At 35.6% G+C, this 12,007-nt stretch overlaps 2 protein-coding genes across 4 annotated transcripts; one reads left to right on the top strand and one right to left on the bottom strand.

The window, feature by feature from the left end:
* Positions 1–198: 198 nt before the first annotated feature.
* On the bottom strand, positions 199–4,463 carry LOC110861125 (delta(24)-sterol reductase-like). Of its 3 annotated transcripts, none has more exons than XM_035844518.1 (8): positions 4,172–4,463; positions 3,942–4,097; positions 3,273–3,497; positions 2,585–2,679; positions 2,345–2,516; positions 1,754–2,098; positions 1,026–1,201; positions 199–942 (listed from the first exon to the last, which is right to left on the bottom strand). In XM_035844518.1, the coding sequence occupies exons 1-8, from the start codon at positions 4,364–4,366 to the stop codon at positions 795–797; spliced, it is 1,512 nt and encodes a 503-aa protein (XP_035700411.1). In that variant the 5' UTR covers positions 4,367–4,463; the 3' UTR covers positions 199–794. The 3 variants fall into 3 exon arrangements, with proteins under 3 accessions (XP_035700411.1, XP_035700412.1, XP_035700413.1); XM_035844519.1 differs by having other exon boundaries at positions 4,162–4,217; XM_035844520.1 differs by lacking the exons at positions 3,942–4,097; positions 4,172–4,463 and adding an exon at positions 3,601–3,935.
* A 2,864-nt stretch (positions 4,464–7,327) lies between these two features.
* On the top strand, positions 7,328–9,264 carry LOC118433003. The gene is made up of 3 exons (XM_035844506.1): positions 7,328–7,642; positions 7,750–8,032; positions 8,111–9,264. Exons 2-3 carry the CDS (start codon positions 7,960–7,962, stop codon positions 8,470–8,472), a joined length of 435 nt encoding a protein of 144 aa, XP_035700399.1. The 5' UTR covers positions 7,328–7,642; positions 7,750–7,959; the 3' UTR covers positions 8,473–9,264.
* Positions 9,265–12,007: the final 2,743 nt, after the last annotated feature.

Here is a 12,007-nt window from a genome sequence, read left to right as displayed (position 1 = left end):
GCACATACCTAGATATGTACATATGTACTTACCTATATACATAAACCGGGTTTAACACTTGATATTATTTAGTACAATCTTTTGTTGCAGTGTTAAAAAATTGATTTATATCATCTAAAATTCTGAGTACTTACATACATGGATAAAATAGTGTTGGGATCGACGGATTCCCACAGTGATTTATTTTTCCCTCTTGAGTAAAATTGTACACTTTTATTTATCCGAATGTAAAGTTTTTATAATACATTTCTAGATTTTCAGACAAACACATACCAAAAAGTATTTCCATTATTATTTGAAAAATGTAAAATTGTAATTAGCTTTTAGCGTAGAGATTTTTTCACAATGACATAAACTTTATAAAAACTTCAACGTGACGAAACCATTTTTTTGGCTCAAATAAATTTGCCGACTAAAAATACATGATACTCAGAAGTACAATTTTTACAAAATTTTTATAATTAATTTTTACATTTTAAATTTAAAAAATTCTTATTACTTTTTTAATCTTTATATTCTTATATTATTTTTATTTTAATTTAATTTATTTATTTTGGGACAAATTTCTCATTTTCTTCAACAAATCCCTTAATAATGAATGGCAGATAGCATTCGAAATATTGCAAATAAAGCAAACTTTTTTTTTACGTTTTTCAACTAAATCTCAGCATAACCTAATTATTTAAATTTTAATATTTTTGACTTTTTCGTAAATATTTTAATGTTTTCTTCATATTAAATACGTACCTACATATTTCGGATTTTTATTAGACAAATACGTATCCGACTTTTTATCATGTTCTCCCCGCTATTTTTTCGTAAACATCTGGAAACCCGTCCAAACAGTTGAGCTCCGTCCTCACTTTGTTGTACAGCGTTGGGTCGAACATTTGATAAAATTCGTCTCGGTTTAACCACGTGTCAGCGTACATACCTTTCGCACTGGGATAAAATATAACACTGATAATTAAGCACAGCACGTAATAGTTTTGTTGTTTTCAATAAAACTTTATAGAAAAAATTACCACTTGTTTTGCAGACAAAACTGCTCCAGCGCCTTGTTTGATTTGTCAGTTTCGTACTCATCAGGTTTTCCAGATTGGCCATAAATTCCAATATCCATGTACATCGGGTTTCCCTCAAATTTAAAAAATCCTGGTTCGTTAAACCCTTTGGCTGGGCAAAGCCACACTGGGTATACCTGAATATATATAATTGTAGAAATCCTTTGTTAAAATAGTTCATAGGCTACTCCACCAAAGTTGTAAATATTTAGAAGTGTCAGTAATGCAGTGTAGGAAGACAAAGGTATGCAATTTTTTACGATTATGATTGTGTAATTTTGATTGTAAGAAGGCCTATCTACAATCTAAACTATCGTCACAATCGCAAAAAATTACTTCTGCTGAACTTCTATTTTAATGACACCTGTTCAAAAATTTAGTTTTCGTTGAAAAGTCAGTCTTGCCGATTTCTGACTGAAGAGTTTCATTCACATTCAGTCATTTTCTTTCAAATTCATTTCACTTCATCCGACCACATTTCTTACTTCGCCCCGTGTTTTAAGGATACTTAGGGTCAAAAATCTTTTCATTGAAGGTCAGGTCGTTCATCCGACATGACGAAATCCTTCCGAAATTTGCATTTAAATGACAGGAAATTCATGGTCATTTACTATCACAATCAGTCAAATGAATGAAAGTGAACAGATATGTATATATGATTATCACATTTACACAATTTATGTATGTACCTCAACCGTATCGTGAAAATATTGCAGCGCCTTCTTCGTCTTTCCAATCGGCACGATCAAGTCTTGTACGACAAGATTGAGTTCGAAAAGTCGTCTGAAATAGGGCGGCATAATTTTGTACGTGTAATTGTCACCGGGCCCCGTCCATCCAAAAAGGTAGCGAAAGAGGGCACTATCGATGTACGGCGTGTAGTGCGGGCATAGCCAGAAAAGGCAGTACGTGTGGCGATGGTAGTAATCCCGGAGAGGAATGTATTCCACTTTCGGGGCAAGTTGAGACAAGGATAAGAAACTTTCGACATGTTTGTAGAAGGATTTTTTATACCAACGGGTAACAGAGTTTATCTTGAAAATTAATAGATACAAATTTAGCGGCAAATTTTGAATTACGAACACAATCTGCATCCTACTCTTCATTGACAAATATTTGAACTTCAACGAAAATTCAGAATTTTGAGAAACTATGTACGTCCCTGCCAGTCTAAAAGTCCCCCGTTAACAATTTTATGGAATTTCAGACTGGTAGTTTCTTAGAAGTTTCTGGAAAAGTTCAGCTCGGTGTGAATGAAGATTATCTACATACATACATACTTTTCCTGGTTCTGGTTTTGATGTCAAGCTCCCCACCATGATAACCCCCTTATCCAAAGAATACATGATCCCTTCAACAAAATCGTGCCCGGGTGATTTAAGAGATTCTTCCGTGATCCGTTCAGTCGCCTCGTCCAACGAGTTGACCCGAATATAAGATAGTTTCACGTATCTGAAAATTTCGTATCAATTTTGCATAAACATATTACTATGTCAAATTGATTATTAGTTTTCAATAACTTTTCCGCCTTGAAAATCCTAATCGTTGCCGCCGTTAGGAAGCCAAGTGTCCCATACGAACCCGGAATTGCGTAGAAAAGGTCTGAATTCTCATCCTGATAAATATGTACATAAACGGAAATGTAACCATTAGGAGTATTCGTTACGAATTAGGAAAATGACAAAGCCTGCAGAAAATTTCGGGTTAAAAATTGATTTTGGAAATGTAGGGGCATTGTTCTATTTGATTTTTTCTAAATTATGCAAACTCGAAAGGAATACCCCCATTATACATATGTATGTATAAATCCAATAGGATTAATTATTCAAAAACATTGTCACACCACAATACGAATTTGACCATTTGCGAAATAAATTTTTGATGTATTTATGTATGTAATACGAGTTAGCATGTTTGCAGCACAATACACATAATTTTGAAAAAAATCGAACAAGTAGATTAGCAAATAAATTCCTCAGCAACATTTTTAACGAACTTTGGGAACTTTACTTTTGTTTTCTGACCGTGCTATTGCACAGTAAAATCTCTGTGGGACGGACAAATACTCGCAACCTTGGCCTCTTTTAACATGCTTTGAAATCACAAAGTGAAAAATTTTCCGCCACACCGAGATTTTTGTTCTGCAATAACGATGCGAACACGTCGTGAATACCCCCAATGAATAATATTGCATGTACATATAATTACCTTACTTGCATTGACCACTTCTCCCGAGGCGAGAACCACCTCGTAGGAAATACACGTGTTATGAAATAGTCCATATTTATGAGAGGAGGTTTCCACCCCAGCCCCACAGATTAGTCCCCCCACCGTCAAAAAGTCCAACTCTGGCACGACCGGGATCGTCCACCCCTTCGCATCGAGGATTTTAGTTAAAGGACCCATCTTCACTAATGGCTCGACAGTTAAGGTCTGTTAAGATCAGAACAATTATGTACGTTGCCTTTAAATTCACTGCTAGAAATCGGGTATGGTCAGACAAGTATTAGTTTTTAGGCGTTCCTAAAGTTACTACCGCTTGGTGTTAATCCATCGACATGGTATTGATCCAATAATAATAATTAGTTCCCCTTAAAAAATATGTCAAGATGTCCTCCGTCCGCAAAAATAATTACATATGTCCACTTTCCACCCTGACTCAATAATTCGCATGTCCACTGTACACTGTGTACGGGCTGTTTTTTCCTGTCTTTTGCTCTTAATGGTCACAAAATTATTGGCATTCGTCCTTGGCAGCTACATATGCTACGAATACCGCGTGATATTAAATATTTACTAGACGTCCCTTTAAGGGTCTAACTATGTAAATATGTACTCATTAATGATATTTAAAATAATTTTAAAAAATTAATGGACCATTGAATTTTCATCGATTTTGACCACTTCATCCAAACTGGACAAGTCAATCCCGGTCATTGTTTTCTTGTAAGCGGGGATTCTCAACGACATTGATTTCCACCCGGGTCTCGCCGTACATAATTTTGTCCTCCCATTTTTATTCCAGTCCAAAATCTATTCATAAAGTAAAAAAACGTGATTTTTTATTTGGTTAAATGGTAGTTTTTTTAAAACTAACTTTTGTCTACCTGTTTCTTAACATGGTCAACTTTTTTAGCATGCGCTTCCGGCGAATTGACCACCTTGCAGCACAAGTTTGAACAAATAAAGTCTACAACCTTTAAAATCAGGAGCGCCAAGGCCCGACCGAGTATGCAGAATGCTGTACCATAATATCTGCAAATGTGTAAAATGATTGCCTCCAAAAATGTGGGGCGTGCCATTCTAAATATTTGAGTCGGGATTTTTCAATTAATAAGAAATAATTTCACTTTAAGCTGTGCTGAGGCTGACAACTAACCAATTATTGTGCTGCAGTGGTATTAGCCACATATACACAAATATGCTTCGACTAACCTTCTTTTAAGGAACTTGAGATTACCAAGGCCAGAAAACTGGTTTTTTACTCATGGAACGTACATATGTACATACACTGTTAAAAATCTGGTAGAGTCATATACATACTCCGTTCTGATATTAATTTGGTAATAATTTACTACCGCAATGGTGATAAATTGTTCCTGAGTTGTAGATTTTTCATTACCACAACATAAGTAAAAGGTAATTCCCGTTAATACCAATTCCCGTAGAGGCATGTATGTACATACTCCGGTCGGTAATGATTTAATACCAGTTTACTAAGAGTGTATGTATGTAAATATGTGTGTGAAGTTGTTGTAATTACAAGCATACATAGTTTTGTTATGGGAATACATTTCGTAATTCGTGAGAAGATGCATGTGCTTTATTAATGTGTACTGGTTTTATTGAATGTGTGTACTTCCATGCACTTACCAAGACCACAGCAACATGATGCTTGATAAGTATTTTGATATTAATTATACATATGTATGTATACAATTTTTAATAACTGATTTACACGGAAGTTTTCGTTGGAAAAATGTAAGAAAATCTGGCGATGAGAATACATATTTGCATATGTATTAAGGATAAGTCTGCCGAGTAATTTTCATAACAAGAAACGAAGCCGCATATGATCTTAAGTTAAGTAATTAGAGTTTAAGTTGGACGTTATGGTTTTATTTTTGAACAAACAAGCGTCTGTTCTGCATAATATTTGAATTTAAAAAAGTCTCCTATTTAATAAATCAATCCATAATTATATCCATACATTCGTCATTCCTCTCCATAATTAATATATTAAACTAATTTAGTAAGCCCACACTTTGGTCATATTTCAAAAGCGGAGTTTTCGTAGTTAACGAATTTCTCCAGGTAAATAATTACCCGGACGTATTTTTAGCAACTTGTTAATCATTAAGAAGGATAATTTGGTTATTTAAACAAATTTCCCTTTGTCGTTATAATCTGACTTGATATTTGATATTTGTGTCCAATCATTCAAATCCAATCCAATCGACCAGAAATTAAACTGCGAAAATTTCTTGATTAAATGCTTGGTCGCTAATCGGCTTCATTGACAATACCTACATACATAAATGCCAACAGTATTACGAACCCTTCATGCCCATATTTATGTATTAGACCGTCATATCGATAAACCCGAAATCAATTCCATCAAACAAATCAAAAATAAACTTTAATTTGTTCGTTATGATTAAAAAGCGAACCAGAAGTAACATAAGTATATTCCGTACTTTTAATAAAAGCTAAATATTTCTGTTGTTTTCCAACATCGAAGCGCAGATAATATGATATTTTCATACGCTCTCAGTTACCAGGTATCGTCAGGCAGGTATTGATTTCTCGGTATAAAGGTTGTTCTCTGTTTGTATTAAAATTGTACCGGTCCGTAAACAATTTGTAAAATTAATATCTGTTCAAAATTTTGTTTTCATTCAAATGTCAGTCATCCCGATTTTTGCCTGAAGATTTTCATGTACATTCAGTCGTTTCCGTTCAAATTCATTTAATTTCTCTTCTCTTTACCCGACTTCGTTTCTTACTTCAACCAATGTATTAAACATATAAACGAAAAGAGTGACAAATTATTGGACTCCCAGTATCCCACCTGAAATGACTGCAACCCTCAGTCATTTTCAGGCAAATGACAGGAAATTCATTTTCATTCATTATCATTCTCTATCATTATCATTCAAATGAATGAAAGTGAACATACTTAACTATTATGTACTTGGCTACCACTTATCAATCTCACTCTGCCATTCAATGGCAACCATTGAGTCACAAATTGGCACTATATTAGTTGTAGCTATGTATGTACAACTAGCGGTATTAGTTGAAGACTGATTTCTAAAAGTGTAGATAAGTCTACAATTTTACCTAAAACAATCACCAAATCACTAACCTCACAGCCAAGTTACGGTGTATGCATGCGTTCGTTTGAACAAAAAAGTCTTACACTAAATTTGCTTGGAAATTGAGCATCATGTATTTCCCTTTGCGTTGCAATACACCCGTGGGAGTCGTCCGACTCGTGAAATTCCTGTATTTTGACCACTATCCATTTCGAAATCAGCTCCTGTATCGATTTTCCTACCGAAAAGGAATTGTACACGTGGAAACAGTGCCAAATCAAGGATCATATGCAAAATTTGTCCCGTCGCTGATCGCTGTCGGAGTAATACTGCTTTCCACCCTTGCAATCTATTACCTTGTAGGGGACGTGGATAATTTGCTGATGGATATTCGATTCTGGGTGTGGCTTGGTTTCATAGCCTTCGACACGTTTTCTACTTTTGCCTATTGCATCGTAACATTTGATGAGGACCAGATACACGTCAAAGTTTGGGAGGATGTGGTTAAGTTTGATTGACATATTCGAAAAGGTATGTGAAGATCAGGGGAAGGCAAGACAGACGGGTTTATAAATAAACCCCTGTTAGTAGAGGTTTTACCACTGTATTTTAAATATTCAACTGTTTACGAGTAAAAAAACAATTCTTGTGAAATAATTTGTGAAATCCGAAAATTGTTGTAAAATAACTTGTACAGGGTGGTTTAAATGCCACGCTATATTTTCAATGGAAAATTTGTAAATGGGAAAACTCCCTAAATCTCCATTAGTCACAAGATTTTAGATTAAAATTTTTAGTATTATTATCAGCACTGACGGAACATTGACGACGAAATTCTTAAAATGTTGAATTTTAGAGACAAAAGTTCGATACCTAATGGAACTTTGTGAATTTTTCCCATCGAAAAACTTTGTGACCATTTAACCACCCTGTACATAATAATAACACGCCTTTAACCTGAGTAAGTAAGACAAATGTGTTAATAAATATTACCTATGCAATTTTACTTCACACCATCGCCCTCCGAGGTCATCCGGAGGGATGATGGTTTACATGTAGTATGCCGGCTCCGCGGCAGAGGACACGTACATTCAAAGCAAAAACTAAAAAATTCCCTAACTAACCAGCTCTCCCCACTCTCCCACACTTCCACAACTCAGTGTTGGTTTGTACGTGGCAGAGGAAGGAACGTGCTCTCCCATTAAATTTTTCCAAGATGGCAGACAATAAGGATAAAACTTCGGAAATCTTGCCAAAAAGGTAAATTTTCATTCCCTAAATTCATAGCTAGCTTTACAAATTTAGTTGTTGTAAATAATTTTTGTTTATTAATGCGTGGCATTAATTATGACAATTTAATTAAATAGAAAACGTGATGAGAAAGACGCTGTGTCAAAGAGGAATAAATTAGACGAAGATAGCCTGAGATCATTGTCGCAGACAGTGAAAGAAAATTCAGAGAATATTCAGGCGCTCTCGGCGTTGCCGTTAGCAATGAAAGAACAAACAGACAAGTAGACAAACTTTTAAAACTATTTGAAAACTATGACCATGATGAGACGCTGCCTCATAATAACATGTCACTTGGGGATGACGACCCAATTACAAATTTGATTTCGTCGGTGGGTGCCACCGATAATACAGTGAAGGGTGAGACCTCACATATAATAAACACAATATAAATAGTGGGTACAAATTCATTTATATGTACTTATTTATTGATCGTAGATCAATTGGACGATAATGTAATAGAAACTTCTATGATTGAAGAAATTTTAAATGCAAGTCAAGTGGATGAGGATTATGGTGCCCTAGTTGAGGATAAAATTGCTGCTGCATTTAAGCGTGTGCTCACCCAAGCAATTTCAAAAGATCAAGCAGAAAAGATCAAAAATGAATTCAAAATCCCAGATAATGTCAAAGAAATGAAGTCACCGAAGGTGAATCCTGAGATTTGGTCACAGCTTCCAAAACGAGCACAAGCGAGCGACAATTTGTGCAGCACTATATCTCAAGGGGACTGGTTGCCCAGATGTCTGTGGCTGGTTTGCTGGCGACCAACGCCAATAAGATTGCACCAGATTTATTGAAAGAATTGTTATAAAAAACAATGGAAGCTGCCACACAATTCGGTGCAGCCCATAGAGAAATGAGCTTGAAGAGGAGGCAACAAATACGGCCATTTCTTGCCCAGGAGAGCGCTGGGATTTGTGGAACGAGTGTACCAATAACCGAAAATCAGTTTGGAAATAATTTGGAGAAAGATCTGATATTGGTACGGGCTTCAGCAAATATCTTGAAAAACCCTTCACCAGCGTTTCGTGGAAACTTTCGTGGTGCATTTACTCAGGGATCATGGTCTTCAAATCAAACGAATGCAGCCGGTTCACGACCGACTTTAAACTGGAGAGGGCCTCTCCTCTCGAGGGGAGGCAGAAGACCATTTCGAGGGAGATCATTCCAAACCCGGCCAACAGAATTAAAAGTAAATAAGATATCTGGTAGATTAAAATATCATTCGAAAAATTGGGCAGATTTGACTGACGGCAAGTATGTACTTGAGACAATAGCTGGTTACAAGCTTCCATTTATATCTATACCGTAGCTACAAAATAGTTTGTATCCTCAAGTATTTAATAACACTGAAGAGCAGTTTATAAAAAACAAGAGGTTTCTCGCCTTCTTGAGATAGGAGCGATTTCAGTTTCTCAGGAAGAGAGTGACCAATTTGTGTCCCCTATTTTCACTGTCCCAAAACCAGACGGTAAAAGACGGTTTAATTTGAATCTTAAAAAGCTTAACAGTTATTTAAAATGTCCACATTTTAAAATGGAGGACTACAGAAGTGTTCTTAATATTATTCACCCAAATATGTATATGGCAACCTTAGATTTACGGGATGCTTATTTTCATGTCCCGGTTGATGAAAATTTTAATAAATTTTTAAAATTCCGAGTGGGAGGTACGCTATGTTGTTTTAATTGCATCCCGTTCGGTTGTTGCACGTGCCCATTAGTTTTTACTAAACTCCTGAAGCCTCTTTTTTAAATGAAATGAAATGAAATGAATTAAATGAATGTGAAATTAAGATCCATGGGCTATCTATCAGTACGATATTTGGACGATTTTTTATTATTTGGAGTTACTGAAGAATTATGCACTAAAAATGTAGTAGCGACACAAGAACTTTTAGAAAGTTTAGGATTCACGGTTAATTTTTCCAAGTCCTGTTTCATCCCATGTAAAGTTATAAAATTTTTGGGGCTTATATTTTATTCTACTCGTATGACATTGGAACTCCCAGAATGTAAAAGAATCAAAATTGAGGAACTGTCAGAAAGAATACTGTCGAGCTAAAACCACCCAAAAATTAGACAAGTGGCTGAATTACAAGGTTGCTATATTTCAGCCTGTCCTGCCATACCGTACGGGCTATTATATACTGATCTTTAGCAATAGATATTTAATTAGCTCTGGATAATAATAATAATAATTATGAAAAGTCAATTTGTTTATCAGCAGAATCAGTGTCGGATAAATTGTGGTGGAAGGAATCAATAATTAAAAGTAAAGTTACAATTGGTGATGATAATTATAATGTAGTTTTTAGTACAGATGCGTCACCCCAAGGATGGGGTTGTTTTTATAATGGGGAAATTGGACATGGTACTTGGTCGTCAACAGAATCGAAATTACACATAAATGTACTCGAGCATCTAGCAATTGAAAGAACCCTACATTTGTTTTCGATGAATTATAGTAAGTGTCGTATCTTGTTAAAGGTAGACAGTCAAGTCGCTATTGCGTACATAAATTGTTTTGGTGGGTGTCACTCAAGGGAGCTGCACCCCACAGCCAAGCGTATTCGGCAGTTTTGTGAAAAAAGGGAAATTTTTTATTAGAGCCACTTATATTGAAAATAAGAAAAATGTTGAAGCTGATTTTGCATCTCGAATACAAATAGAATCGGAATGGATGTTAAACAAAATTTATTTTAATACAATTTGTGAAATTTTTGGCAACCCTGATATTGATCTCTTTGCATCTGGCGTCACTACGCAATGTGACAAATTTTATTCCTATCTACCAGATGCACAATCAGCCGGAGTAGATTCTTTTACAATTCATTGGGTAGGCGGCTTACTTTATGCTTTTCCGGCATTTTGTTTAATAACGAGAGTTTTAAAGAAGATTCGAACTGATAAATGTGGGTGTATTGTTGTGGTGCCATTATGGAAGAGTCAAGTGTGGTACCCAGAATTTGAAAGAATGCGTCAGTCAAACCTGTTAATATTTGGTCCATGCAAAGATTTATTGATCTCTCCTTTTTCAAGCAGACCCCATCCTCTTCACAACAGTCTCCAATTGGGCGCAGTAGTGTTACAAGACAGTCTTTCTTAAATAATGGTTTATCTCCAGAAGTATGTGAACTTTTGTTATCATCGTGCGCGTCGTCCAGTTTGGAACAATATGAATCGTACCTACGCCGGTGGGAGGCATATTGTGTTAAAGTTGAAATAGATATTTTTATGTCAAGTTTGCAACTTGTGCTTAATTTCTCGACTGGTTTCTTTAGGGATGGGCTAGGCTACAGTGGCATAAATACTGCAAGGTCGGCTTTATCATTAATTTTAAGTCCTATCAATGGTGTTGATGTTGGGAAACACCCACTTATGATCAGACTACTTAAGGGAGTTTCTAAATTAAGGCCTGCGCGCCCGAGATATGATAATGTATGGGACGTTGATTTAGTTCTGAAAATGTTTACCTCATGGCCTAAAAACTCGGATCTTTCGATGTTACAATTATCAATTAAATTAGTCGCTTTATTAGCATTGGTGACAGGTCAGAGAGTTCAGACTTTGTCATTAATTAAAATAGGTAATATGAAACGTAATGTTAATGTAGAAATATTCATTCCCGATTTAACAAAGACGTCAGGTGTAAATAAGAATCAACCATGTTTGCTATTATTGCCGTATAAATTAAGTGCAAATCTTTGTGTGGTAAAATGTTTAGAAGAATATTTAAAACGTACTGAAGGTATTAGAAAATGTGACCTATTGTTAGTCTAATATCCTCGTATAAGCCAGTATCGACACAAACTATTAGTCGATGGTTAAAACAATGCTTGTCTCTGGCTGGTATTGATATATCTATTTTTAAGGCGCATAGCTTTAGGCATGCAAGTACAAGTAACGCAGTGGCGAAAGGTGTGAATTTAGATATTGTATTTTCACGAGCAGGGTGGTCTCTTAAATCTAGAACTTTTGCTAAGTTTTACAACAAGCCGTCGGATAAGCGAGGTGATTTTGCAGATGCTGTCCTCTCTTAATTTTATGAATTATTGGTACTATTTTTATTCTAATATGATTGTCAATAAATGTATTATTATTGTTAATTTGTATCTTTCGCGTCAAAGTGTTCTTTAAACGACTACATGTAAACCACCATCCCTCCGGATGACCTCGGAGGGCGATGGTGTGAAGTAAAATTAACGATTAATCGAGCCTTACCTGTAAGGTGAGTAATTGATCGTAATTTTACGATCACCAGAGCCCGAACAAGGTCAGTCCCACCACACCCATCCCTTTTATGTTAGTGGTCACTTTGACGCTATTGCTT

Source organism: Folsomia candida, unplaced genomic scaffold, assembly GCF_002217175.1.
Source record: "Folsomia candida strain VU population unplaced genomic scaffold, ASM221717v1 Fcan01_Sc038, whole genome shotgun sequence".
Classification (NCBI taxonomy): domain Eukaryota; kingdom Metazoa; phylum Arthropoda; class Collembola; order Entomobryomorpha; family Isotomidae; genus Folsomia; species Folsomia candida.
Note: the sequence above shows the minus strand (reverse complement) of the source record. Positions and strands in the feature narration are given on the sequence as shown.